The 13,021-nt window shown below is 35.9% G+C and overlaps 1 protein-coding gene across 10 annotated transcripts in view; it reads right to left on the bottom strand.

Annotated features, from left to right (window-relative positions):
- Positions 1–13,021, bottom strand: part of LOC310733293 (ERC protein 2) — a 223,756-nt gene that overhangs the window by 161,258 nt on the left and 49,477 nt on the right. For all 10 annotated transcript variants that reach the window (XM_083554436.1, XM_083554438.1, XM_083554440.1 and 7 more), the window contains one exon: positions 7,633–7,800. In XM_083554436.1, the coding sequence (XP_083410562.1) occupies positions 7,633–7,800 (168 nt within the window). The remainder of the gene's footprint in view (positions 1–7,632; positions 7,801–13,021) is intronic.

Raw genomic sequence — 13,021 nt, 5'->3', positions numbered from 1 at the left:
CCTTGAGAAGAACCAGACTCAAGAGGAAACACATCCTAATCTGGGTTGCACCGAATATCTATTTATTACAGATAAACAATGTTACAAAATATTACATGTACATAAGTTTTTAGACCCTTTACTAACTACTGCAGCACCATTGATTACAATTACAGCTTTAAGTCTTTTTGGGTCTGATGCATCAAGCTTTGTACACCTGGATTGGAGGATTTTTTGCCATTCTTAATTGCAAATCCTCTCAAGATGAGTCAGATTAGATGGGAAGCATCAGTGGACAACCAATTTCAGGTATCTCCAGAGATGTTCTTTGGGGTTCAAGTGAGGGCTCTGGCTGGGCCACTCTAGGACATTCACAGTGTTGTCTCTGGGCCACTTCTGTGTTGTCTTGGCTGTGTGCTTAGGGTTCTGGTCATGTAGGAAGTAGAACCTTCTATGGAACAGGTTTTTATTAAGGATGTACCTCTACTTTGTTCATTTAGCTTTTTCTCAACCCTGACCAGTCCCTGCAGCAGAAAAACACCCTCACAGCATGATGCTACCACCATCATGCCTTACTTTTGAGATGGCTATGATCTGGGTAATGGGCGGTGCCTGATTTCCACCTGACATCAATTTTGGTTTCATCAGATCATAGAATCTTGTCTGAGAGTCCTTCAGGTCCCTGTTGGCAAACTCCAAGGGGGCTTCCATGGGTTTTGAACTCAGGAAAAGGCTTCTAACCTTCTAGGCAGTCTGCCATAAAGCCCAGATCAGTAGAAGGCTGCAGTGATGGTTGTCCTTCTGGCCCCATTTCAACACAGGAAGGCTCAAGTCAAGGTTTAGAAACATCCCAGCAATGTATAAGATAAATGGGAGGCAACCAAACTAATTTCCAAATGTTGTTGCAAAGGGTCTGAATAATTAAGTACATGTCATATTTCCAGAATTCTGTCGAATTTAGTCACATTTGTTTGCTGCAATTGAACAAAAGCATTATGTCAGATATTTGACTATTATACTTATTTCTAGACACTTTTAGTAATAACCTCTCAAATGTTTCATTCAGCTGACAAATTTCCATTTTCAGTATAAACATAATAATTATAGTTTTTCTTGCCACAAGTCTTTTATGAGATTAGACCGAACACTATTGGTTTTCTGTGTGTGGAGTATCCCTGTGTTCGACTGCAGAGTGGTGTGAGCCAAGTGCTAGGCAAATAATTCACACCTCTCCAAAATAACAGTAGTATAGAGATAAAACAGATAACACAACTAAAGCTAGTTGGATAGTAAAACACTACATACAAATTTAACAATCAATTTAGACAGCTTAAACCTAAAAAAAAAATAATTTGAATAAGTGCAAATTACTTATCATCTGCATACTGTATAAGCCAATAACTACTACACTATACTATTCTAATCCGCTACTACTTTTTACTGCAATAACTACTCCTTAAAATTCAATGTACTTGGCCTCTTGTAAAAAGCATAGCAGTAATTATTTCTAGAAAGAAACAAAGATATTCCAATAAATTAAAAAAAGCAAAACTAGTAATAATCTTATACTGATAAATATTAAAATGTTGCTAAGACACAAAACCCGAGTTACCACAAAATTTTCTTTATGTACTGTATAACAATGTCTACATTTGTTATTTAATAATAGAATTAGAATCACAGGCATAAATGCTTTAAATAGATTTTTAATGAATCACAAAAGAATGGTCACTCATGAACCAATATATAAATAATAATTATAAAAAATATATATTTGTAAAATAATTAATTATGTATAAAAGACATATTTATGTTACTGGTGCTTGTCCTTCCTGTTGTCAAATGTTACAAAATTTTAATAAAAATATACTATCAAAGATTAATGTCTAAATCTTTTTCAGTGACAGTGTTGGGGTTAGTCACTTTCCAGATGTGCGCTAATTTGTTTGCTTGTTTATCTTCTTCGCTAGTAAATTAGTCCCATGTTGCTTTTCTTAAAAGGATCTGTAATTTGATTGTCTCTGTGTGTGTTGGTGTGCAACGAAGCAAATGGACTAACAACAGTAACATACTCACTCTCAATACTCATTTGTTTCCATTGGGAAAGTTTGATGTCCAACATCAGGTGGTGTTTCATTCATTGTCCATTTTCTTAGTACAACATTATCACTAAGGGGATACATATTATGGCTGAACTAACAAATGTGTTTTAAAGATTAACAGTTAAATACAAATTGCTCATATCAAGCTGTATAAACAGTTAAAGCCTGTATTTAAAGTTTTGTTTGGTACTCCTAGCCTTCTTATTTGTAATTTATTTTCAGTATTGCCAGGTTTTGTTCAATATAATATTAGCTATCGTATTTAGAGATTCTATCAAATTATATGATTTAACCCAGCCATTAAAGTTGCACAAGCCAGTGCAAAAGGAATGTCAGAAGGAGTTGCATTGTGTGTTTGTGGATCTAGAGAAAGCATACGACAGGGTGCCGAGAGAAGAGTTGTGGAATTGTATGAGGAAGTCTGGTGTGGCGGAGAAGTATGTGAGGGTGGTGCAGAACATGTATGAGGACAGTGTGACAGCAGTGAAGTGTGTAGTAGGACAACAGACTGGTTTAAGGTGGAGGTTGGACTGCCTCAAGGATCAGCACTGAGCCCTTTCCTGTTTGCAGTGGTGATGGACAGGTTGACAAACGAGGTCAGACAGGAGTCTCCATGGACTATGATGTTTGTGGATGATATTGTGATTTGTGGTGAGAGTGGGGAGCAGGTTGAGAAAAGCCTGGAGAGGTGGAGGTACACTCTGGAAAGAAGGGGAATGAAATTCAATAGGAGTAAGGCAGAGTACATGTGTGTGAATGAGAGGGAGGGCAGTGGAGTGGTTTGGTTGCAAGGGGGAAAAGGTGGTGAAGGTGGATGAGTTTAGGTACCTGAAGGTCAACAGGGCAAAGTAATGGAGAGTGTGCAAGAGTGAAAGGGAAGGTTTATAGGACTGTGGTAAAACCTGCGATGTTGTATGGTTTTGAGCCAGTGGCATTGACTAAAAGACAGGAGATGGAGCTGAAGGTAGCAGAGCTGAGGATGCTGAGATTTTCATTGGGAGTGACGAGGATGGACAGGATTAGAAATTAGTTCATTAGAGGGACAGCATATGAAGGATGTTTTGAAGACAAAGCGAGAGAGGCTAGATTGAGATGGTTCGGACATGTGCAGAGGAGGGACATGGGGTATATCAGTGGAAGAATGCTGAGGATGGAGCCACCAGGAAGGAGGAAAAGAGGAAGACCAAAGAGGAGTTTTATGGATTTGGTGAGGGAAGACATGCGGGTAGTTGGTTTGAAAGAGGCAGGTGTAGAGAACATAGTAGTATGGAGACAGATGATCCACTGTGGCAACCCCTAATGGTAGCAGCCGAAAGAAGAAGAAGATTAAATTCTATGATTTCTATTCGATGATATATGATTGTGAAAGTGATCTTGAAAGTGCACAGATAGTGCTAGTGTAGAGGATGCACATGAGAAAAAATATTTATGTTCTATGCAAAACTGATGCTTAAATGACAGCTTAGAGTTCTAAACAAAGTCATATAAATATTTTCAAGCATGCAGGGTTCCATAGAATAATCTCAGAACCAACAAATAATGATAAAAGACACAATACATTCTTATTAATCTTATTATTATAAGTTAATTTTTACTATGTAAGAACAATATTAGTATGTTTTTAGTGATTTTATATTTTACATTTGTTTTGTTTTGTTTTATATTTCATTTGTGTGAGACATACTGACTTTTGTCAAACAAGCTTTATAGATTAAATATCCAGGCTATTACTGAAATGTGAAACCTACTTTAAAACAAGCCTGGAAAAGTGCAGTTTTATAAGACTGTTTATAAACTGTAACTGTTAACAGCCTTTTTCTCTTATTTTTTCTTTATTTATTGAACAAGCAGAGAACAACATTTCAACAGAACTACCAGAAAAATTGTATTTGATATATTTGTTTAAATGTACCATTTTTCAAATGTTGTCAATTTTTAAAATCACACATCTATTGCACAACAGATATTAATTTGCTCATAGTATTAGTGACTGTAGTACAGAAAAGGTGATCAATTTTAAAATATTATAACATTAAAAATGATTTTAGCATGAAGTCTGAAGGCATTTCTCGACCCCTATAATATGTATCACAATATAGCGAACAGTAGTGTGGCATTAAAATGGTAACCTTCCTTTTTTTTTTTTTTTTTTTTTTTTTTTTTGTAGACCTTCAGAGGGGGAAAAAAAAAAATGGCAGTATAAATCTTAAATCTATTTGAATTCAATACCCAATAATAATTGTGAAATCTCAGAAATTTGTTTTGACGTATAGCTCCTTATATAATGCTAACACAACATGCTGTATGCTCACATTTAACACTTCATCAGGTTAAGAATTAATATGCTACCCAGAGTAAAATATGTCTTATATTTGAGAGCTCATAAACAAAAATGCTTTTTTTGTCATAGAACAAACACAAAATGCTGTTAATACAAATAGATATCTCTTCATTTATACACATAAATAGCTTTTCTTACTTTTTAAGCTTTTTTTTTTGTCTATATTATTGTGCACACTGGAGCTTTCATTTGTTCAAGATGTCGATTAAAAATGCAGAAAGAAATGCCAAGATTGTTTGATATAACAAGTGTGAAGTTTGGATCAGCACCTACCAGACTTGATACATTATATGATTTACTGAACATATGCAGGTCCACCATTCTAGCCTGCATAATGCAGATAATGCAAAAAGAACAGACCTTAGATGACCAGATGAATATAATATCAGACAAAAATACAATGGAATTGATTAAATGATTTGAATCACATACTAGTTTCTGAACAGCTATTTTAAACATTTTGTGGCATTTTCAATGGACCAATTTGTGAGGAACTATTAAATGGTCTCTGTCATTTTGGTCGGCAGAGAGCGCAAACTTACGGGAAGCTGTTCTAGGTACAGAATAAAATGCAGTGATGCATATTTTTATGGAAAAATAATTGACAACTTGGTGTTGTGATGCGGCCTGGCGCCAAACTATTACCATCAGTTTCTCTATTTTGTCTCTGTTAAAACAACTGACAAATGCAGCTTGTCATGTTACAGAGAAACTCCAATGCCCTTTGTCCTTTAAAAAATTCCCAATTCTAGTATTGCTTATTTAAGACTCCCTAAGAATCAATAGCATTGAAGTTTAAAAATAAAAATAAAAATAAAAGACTGAATGCACCATATCTGCAAATATTCTCTGCAACACATAATATGAAACTTACTTATTTAAAAAAAATGCTTCCAATGTTTGTTACTGTTATAGAAAGGATAAATGTGAAATTTGTTTTGCTATAACTACACTAACACAACACGTTAATAACACGTCACGTTTGTCTCGAAAGAATCAATTCAAATCTGTATGAAACATCTGAAATATTTAAGAAACACATTTGAAAAATGTCTTTGATGAGAAGTCTTGAATGAATGTTGGTATAATGTAGGGAAGAAAAGTTAGGCTAAGCATTATAGCTGCAGTGTTTGAGCTGGATGTGCAAATGTGTATGCAATGATTGTGCAAATCAAGTTATGTTCATTTTGGCAAAAAAAAAGAACATGAAGCAATGGAAGGGAAATACAAATTTAAAAACATGGTGTGTGTGTGTGTGTGTGTGTGTGTGTGTGTGTGTGTGTGTGTGTGTGTGTGTGTGTGTGTGTGTGTGTGTGTGTGTGTGTGCGTGTGTGTGTGTGTGTGTGTGAGTGAGTGAGTGCGTGGGTGCGTGTGAAAGAGAGAAAAAGAGAGAGAGCGAGAGAAATATTGGTACAAATGCTGACACTTGTTTTACGAGGCCTCTGCTTTTAGATTTCTAACTCTGTCCAGACAAAATATCCCAATTTCCTGTTTAAAAAAGTCCCACACCTCACAAGAAAAACAAGCTGGATCTAGCGCATTAGATAGACAATACCATAACCAAAGACTGTGCCAATTCCAATTCATACCTCATAAATAATCTGCAATCACTGAAACTTGTTAGCACCCTGCTATAAGCTGAGGTGAGGCTCTAGGGGCTAGTCAGGTATGTATGTGACTGTACATGAAAAAGCTTTAAAAGTCACTATAATAGGTTGGCCTTGGAGAGATTACTGATCTGTGGCCTGTGGACCTCATAACAGCCAAGTCGGATGCTTAGCCAAAAGTATTGGACTCTCTGACCTGAAATCTGTCATTCGAATGGCATTGTTGTTACAGAGAAAGTATACAGTATTAACTGAGGCCTAGGAATTACTCTACTGATTAAGGCTTCAAAGAGAATCCTAATAAAAGTTGTGGATCAACTACACTAATTCAGTTAGTTCGCAAAAAGATTAAGACACCGATCACACAAGAGTGTGGGAAGAAAAACATAGATCAGGATTAAGGAGGTGAAAGAGAAATCAAGGCAAAAAAAAGGGTTTGTGTTTGCGTATGTCTTAGGAGAGGTCATTGTGTCTGGATCAGAGCAGCAATAGGATGTTTCCCTGCAGGTAATTGTGCAGTTAACCTTATAACAATCATTAGGTTCATAAGAGAGAACACAAGAACGTTAAGCACACATACACACACATGCTTGAATGCAGGCTTTAGAGGTCAGTGTCTGTGCTCATTAAGTCTTACCAGGCTTTGCCCTTTTAATCAAAAACTGTAATTGAATCACAGAGACAGCAGGTTAATCTATTAAAGGGTAAGTGGACATCCTTTGGGTACATTAGCCCTGATGCTCCATAATGTAATCCAACAATAACAATAACACAGTTAAACTCACATGTATCATATTTGCCTTGACTCAGCTAATTAAAATAGACATTTCTTTTACACAAAGAACTTTAGGCCAAAATGGCATCCAAACCCATCCTATTTTACAGCCAGGCCAAGGCTGCAGAAAGCTGGTCCAAATGTAGCATGGCCCAGACCAAAGGACAGGGTAAGTAAGGCCATAGATGACCCAGGCCAAAACCCAGGACAGCTAACGAGCAAACAGAACCCAAAGCAAACAGTAACGAGTGCAGGGCAACCTGGGTCAGACTCAGAACAGAGAAACATGAGCCAAAAGCAATCTGGGCTTTGGAGGGTCCAAACCGAATAAAAGCCCACAACTGCTTGGGACAATCCCAGACAGGAACAGGGCAGTGGAGCCAGGGGGGCAGCCAAAACCAACGCAAAATAACAACTCACTAGTGCAAATGTGGAAAGAAACATTTTACAAAATTAGAGAATAGAGTTTGCCATTAGTCCTTTTGTAGTTTGATAAAGTGTTTTCTTTGAAGAAATTACAGCAGAATTAAGCTGGTTTGTGCATGGCAAGAGAAAATAAAGGAAGTAATAATAAATTGACATTAGTACAGCCATCATCACTCTAAACACAATCTTTGCCATCATTCTGTCAACAGCATCATTGTGAAATCTGCACTCATTTCAAAGCTTTTAAAATCATACTTCTGATATCAGCACTAGTGGCACCCTTGTTTATGTAACTACACTTACATAAAGTCATAGTCATCTCCAATATTATTGTCATTTTTATTCCAGCAGTACATATGTTTGTCTTTCATTGAGGTTCAATGCGGGTGTTTTGGCACTAACCTTCTTTTGCAGGACAATGATCTTACGCTCTTTCACCTCCAGCATGTCCTTCAAGTCGCGAATTTCCCCATTCAGAGTGCCTTTCTCGTCTGTTAGATCTTGAAGCTGCTTGCTCTTTTTATTTAGGAAGGACTCTTTTTCTTCCAGACGCAACCTCAGAGCATCAATCTGAGTTAAATAATCAAAAAGAATACATGAATGCCCATAAATTGTTGTACTGAACAGTGATATTAACTGATCAATTAAAAAATAGAAAACAGAATAGTAATGTCTATTTGCAAATGTCGAATCGTGTACAAAGTGTACGATAGTGTACAAAGAAACATAATCCATATTGATGTACAGCATGCACACACACACACACACACACTGCGCATCACATATTTACTCATTTCTTAAAAAAAAACTGATGCAATTTAAAGAGAATCTTCTATGAGAGTATAAGAAATACAAAATAAAGAATATTTCATTGTGGAGGCTGTATAAAGCCATTGCTCAAATGTCTAAGCAGATGATAAATCGAGTAAAATGACACATGATTCCCAGAATTTTAACTAGCTGCTTTTAGCACATGCTTAAGAAAGAATGCACCCTTTCTTTCTGCTACCACAGGTATACAGTTTCCATTAGATCTAAGAGAGTATAAGAGTGACTGAATCTGAAATAATAAGAGATAGGGGGCAGGCATGCTTACTGAGGTAAAGCCCATTACAGGAGAATTACAGGAGAGCAAAGACCTACTCAGCTTAGGATGGAAAACTATTCATCTCATATTGCTTTTCTGGCAGCGGCCCAGCCTCATGATAAAGAACACTATCTCAGTCTGTCACTCTCTCTCTCTCTCTCTCTCTCTCTCTCTCTCTCTCTCTCTCTCTCTCTCTCTCTCTGCCAATCTATCTGCTGGCATCCTTTGCTGCCAATGACACGGGTAATCCGCAGTCAGTTGGCAAGCAATAACTTATGAAGAATTTGTCCGCAGTTCAGCAGGAAATCACTCATGTCTGCCTAGGCTAATTTTTTAATCTGTCATACTACACTGCATGTGGGCCTCTTTATATAAAATACAGCCAATGTGCACAATAACCAGTAAGAAAAACTACAATTGCATTTTTTAGGCACTTTTTTCGGATTAAAGAAAACATGCACTTAGAACGACTTGCATGACAATGTTTATAATCTATATGTGACCTTCTATTGTACAAACTGTTATACTGGGTTATACTTCTTTAATAAAAAAAAATATTAGAATAACATTTCTTTCACCTGCTGCTAATAGTGGCACAAGGTGGAATTTACTTTTACCTGAAAAAAGAGACTACTTTAGCAGCACTTTAGTCTTTGAATCTGTCTATCTCTCTTTCCTCCTTATCTGCTTAAACAGATCCGGTTTAAAAGTTTTAACTTTCATACTAATGCCTTCCTCAGCCTCATCATCTATATCTATATTGGATTTAAAATGACTCAAATGCCACTGGAAATTGTAACTGAAATTGTAACTGAAATAAAAAAGGACTTGTAACAAATTAAACCTTATTGCAGGGCTTTGTGAAATTATTAAATGTCATTATTTAGAGCTGCTTCTAATGTCTGTTGCACAAAAAAGATTTGCATGATTTACAGACTATTCAAATCAACATAGTAGACTAGAAATAACATTTATTGATTGGAAGCATTATACCTATAAGTCTTTCTTCTTGTAAATCTATGGTTAAGGTAGGATCTACTATTTTGATTTAACCAGCCGGTAGTAGATTTTATTAAAAAATGAATAAAACAGCACTGGTGTTATAGATTGTATATTTATAAAGAGAGAATGATTCTGCTATAATACTAATATAAATTTTCTATTAGTTTAAAAATTTGACCAGAAACTATATGTTCAGTTTCACATACACTTACATGAAATAAATAACATAAATAACATGTTAGTTACTCTCTTACTTGCAAGCATGAAAATATATGCTGCACATAGAGATAAAGAGCAGTCTGTGCAGTAGTCCATGAACATTCCAGAAAGTTATCACTGTGACAATTCAATTTATTAAAAAAGCTTTAAATGATGCATTGCTGTGATTACTTGGTTTTATCGTGAGCTATAGGAGAATGTGTGAGTCATGGTATGTTCTCAAATGCAGATAAAATTGGCCTTTAAAGCACTTCCCAAAAAAAACCTAGCCTGCATGTCTTTTGCCAAATTAGCAAATCACTTCAGTGTCTTCCCCGTTTCAATTTTCTTTCAAAATTTCTCTAGGTCATGGGTCACCATGGCATTGGTATAAACATACCCAAATGCACTCACCAGCTACTTTATTAGGAACATCCGATCATTCATGCAATTATCCAATCAGCTAATCATGTAACATGGGCACATGACATAGAATCAGGTAGATTATAGGTCAAGGGTTTTAGTTAATATTTGCATTTAACATAAAAATAGGGGGGAAAATGCAATCTCAGTGACTGTGGCCGGTTTGACTATTTCAGAAACTGTTTAAATAGAATAATGTAAAAAATAAAAAAACATTTATTTCTTAACATTTAACAGTTCTGGTGGTGAAAATGCCATGTCACTAAGAGAGGTCAGATATTAAGAAATAAACAGACTAGTTTAAGGAAAGCTATTTAAACTTAAAATTAATACTCTTTACAAACAGCAGAACAAACATTTCAGCAAGGATGACACAGTGATCCTTTAGGTGGATGAGCTACAACACTAGATGACAATATTGGGTTACACACCGATCAGCAAAGAACAAGAATATGAGGTTACAATGGGCATAGGCTTAACCAAACTGGACAGCTTAAAACAGTAAAAAGATTAGGTGACTTTTTATTTTATTTTTAATTTTTTAGCTAAATTTTATGAGCCAAGAAACTACTGTGGCTGAAAATCACAGCAGATCGGCAGTTTCTGAAATACTTAAATCAACCTGCCTGGCACCAGCAAGTCACTAAGATCAAAATTCTTCTACATTCTGGAGTTTGATGTAAAAATAAACTAAGCCTGATTAACCTTATATGTAAGGTTTTTTTTAACAAAGTACATGTAGAGTTAAATGATAATGCAATAGTAAACTCCAGGCTTATGATGTTGTAAATTGGACTCATATTTGTAAGGTTTAAAGTACGGCTTTCCAAGAACGAGTTCTGAGATCAAATTAGACAGACAAGATAACAATACAGTCTCAGTTTTATATATATATATATATATATATATATATATATATATATATATATATATATATATATATATATATATATATATATATATATATATGTGTGTGTGTGTGTGTGTGTGTATATATATATATATATATATATATATATATATATATATATATATATATATATATATATATATATATATATATATATATATATATATATATGCTTCAAATGTCAATCTAAATTAAGAATAAAAAGATTTTTCTCTATCACATCCACAGGCTTACATACAGTATACACAACGTATGAGCTAATGCATTTGCATTTAGGAATCAGAGAGTGAGATTGTGCAGCCTGTGTAGTGGGAGATCTGGATAAACATGGTCAATCTGTTCTACTGGTCAGTATCAACAATGCTGAAAATCTGGATGCTATTCAGGGACAATCTTAAATCCCATCTCTACATGATATCATTATGAGATCATTGTACACGTCTATGTGCATGTACGTTTGTGTATAGATGTATGAGTGTCTGTGTGTTTTTATGACACATGCAGCTGATTGTGTGCATGTGGGTTTTTCGTGTCTCTGTGTGGTCACATCTGCACGCTGGTGCATACAGTTATGTATTTTATTGGAAGCTTCAGGTGGTTTAAAAGACATTCTTTAGCCAACTCTAGCTACATAAACATGGCAAGCACTTCTTTTGCCCAAGACATATGCATTCACAAAGCTCTGTAAACAGACCTCTATGTGTGTTATAATACATATAGTATTTTAAATCACTAAAAGATCAGTGGGAAAGGGATTTAAGTAGCTGATCGTTTTAGAAATTGCACAAGCTTCTTAGAGCTGTTGCATCCCTTAGCTTCATGGTAGAGTGAAGACATGCAGAGACAGCAAAACTAGCATGGCATTGTTGCTCCTGTATGCCAAAATGCTTTATTAGCAACAGCCAAGGCCACAAGCAATCTTGCTCAACAACGAGATACTCCTATTGGCCATTTTTGGAGAATTACGTACATCCATGACTTAGGTTTCATCTATGTATAAGTGTGTGTGTGTGTGTGTGTGTGTGTGTGTGTGTGTGTGTGTGTGCCTTAAACCCAATGTGGACAAAGGAAAGTCCAGCCAGGGAAGATTGCATCGAGGCGTGTCTAGGAGCACTCACAGACACACATGCACACATTAAAAACATCTCCATTGCAATAGCCTCTCCTGCTTTTCACTCAGCACCACATCATTTAAGGAAGTCCTTGATACGTTTTCAAGATCTTGCGGTTTGCAGAACTATTAATTCTTGGCCAGGACATGAAGTGTGTGTTTTCTTACACACTCCTCTCTTCTTTCTTCATCCCCTAACCACTATATGGTCAGAGTGATCATGACAGCCAACTCTCTTTTTGGCCTTTGGTTCGCAGAGGGAATGAACGAGACAAATAAAAAAAATCGAAGGATACTTTGAAACACAAGAAAACTGAAATCTTCTTCTGAAAATCTTCTGAAATTCTGCTTATTTCTAAAATTGTTTTATTCTTTACACAACACCCGAGAGCTCTTCCTCAGAATCTCACAGGCCAGAGATCTTCTACTTAGCATATAAACAGAACTACACATAGGAGATTATAAATTGCTAGTGGTTCTTATGGATATATTCTTATGGCAGATCCAACCCTATAACCATAAAAAAAAAACACAAGTGACATTTTTGAACCATGGAGGATCCCTGCTCATACCAGCTGTTAAGCATTTCTCTTTTGAATTGCCTCTTTCTCTCCATCTGTAACAGCAAAGTGGCACACCACACTCATTAAAATGCATTTATTTGAATACATTTGCTGTGAAATTCATCATTTTCCGCTTTGCAGTGCAGTACTGCAATAATTGCTGTTTATGTAACAATTAATAACATTCTCTCAGCTGAGACGCCGCAGAAAGAGTAGAAATAGCCCGAATCTACCTCAGATGTGGGCCTAGGAGGAGGTAATTCTTCAAAATATCTGCGATTATATTTGAAGTGGTTCTGCAGCCTGACTCCAGCGTCTGTCTGGTCTTCATCAGTAGCTCTACAAACTTCCAAAGACCTGACGAGTCAGACAAATTATGCATAAAAATGCAACTTTTTGGATGAGATTACAAGTGAAATATTGAATTGAGAGTTTCAGGTCTATAAATGTGCAAAATATGCTTGGGAAAACAAAGAAGGACGAGTATTACTGGATAT

The sequence above is a fragment of the Silurus aristotelis genome (assembly GCF_946808225.1).
Source record: "Silurus aristotelis genome assembly, chromosome: 11".
Lineage (NCBI taxonomy): Eukaryota > Metazoa > Chordata > Actinopteri > Siluriformes > Siluridae > Silurus > Silurus aristotelis.
The sequence above is the reverse complement of the archived record's forward strand: the minus strand, read 5'-3'. Positions and strand labels throughout refer to the sequence as shown.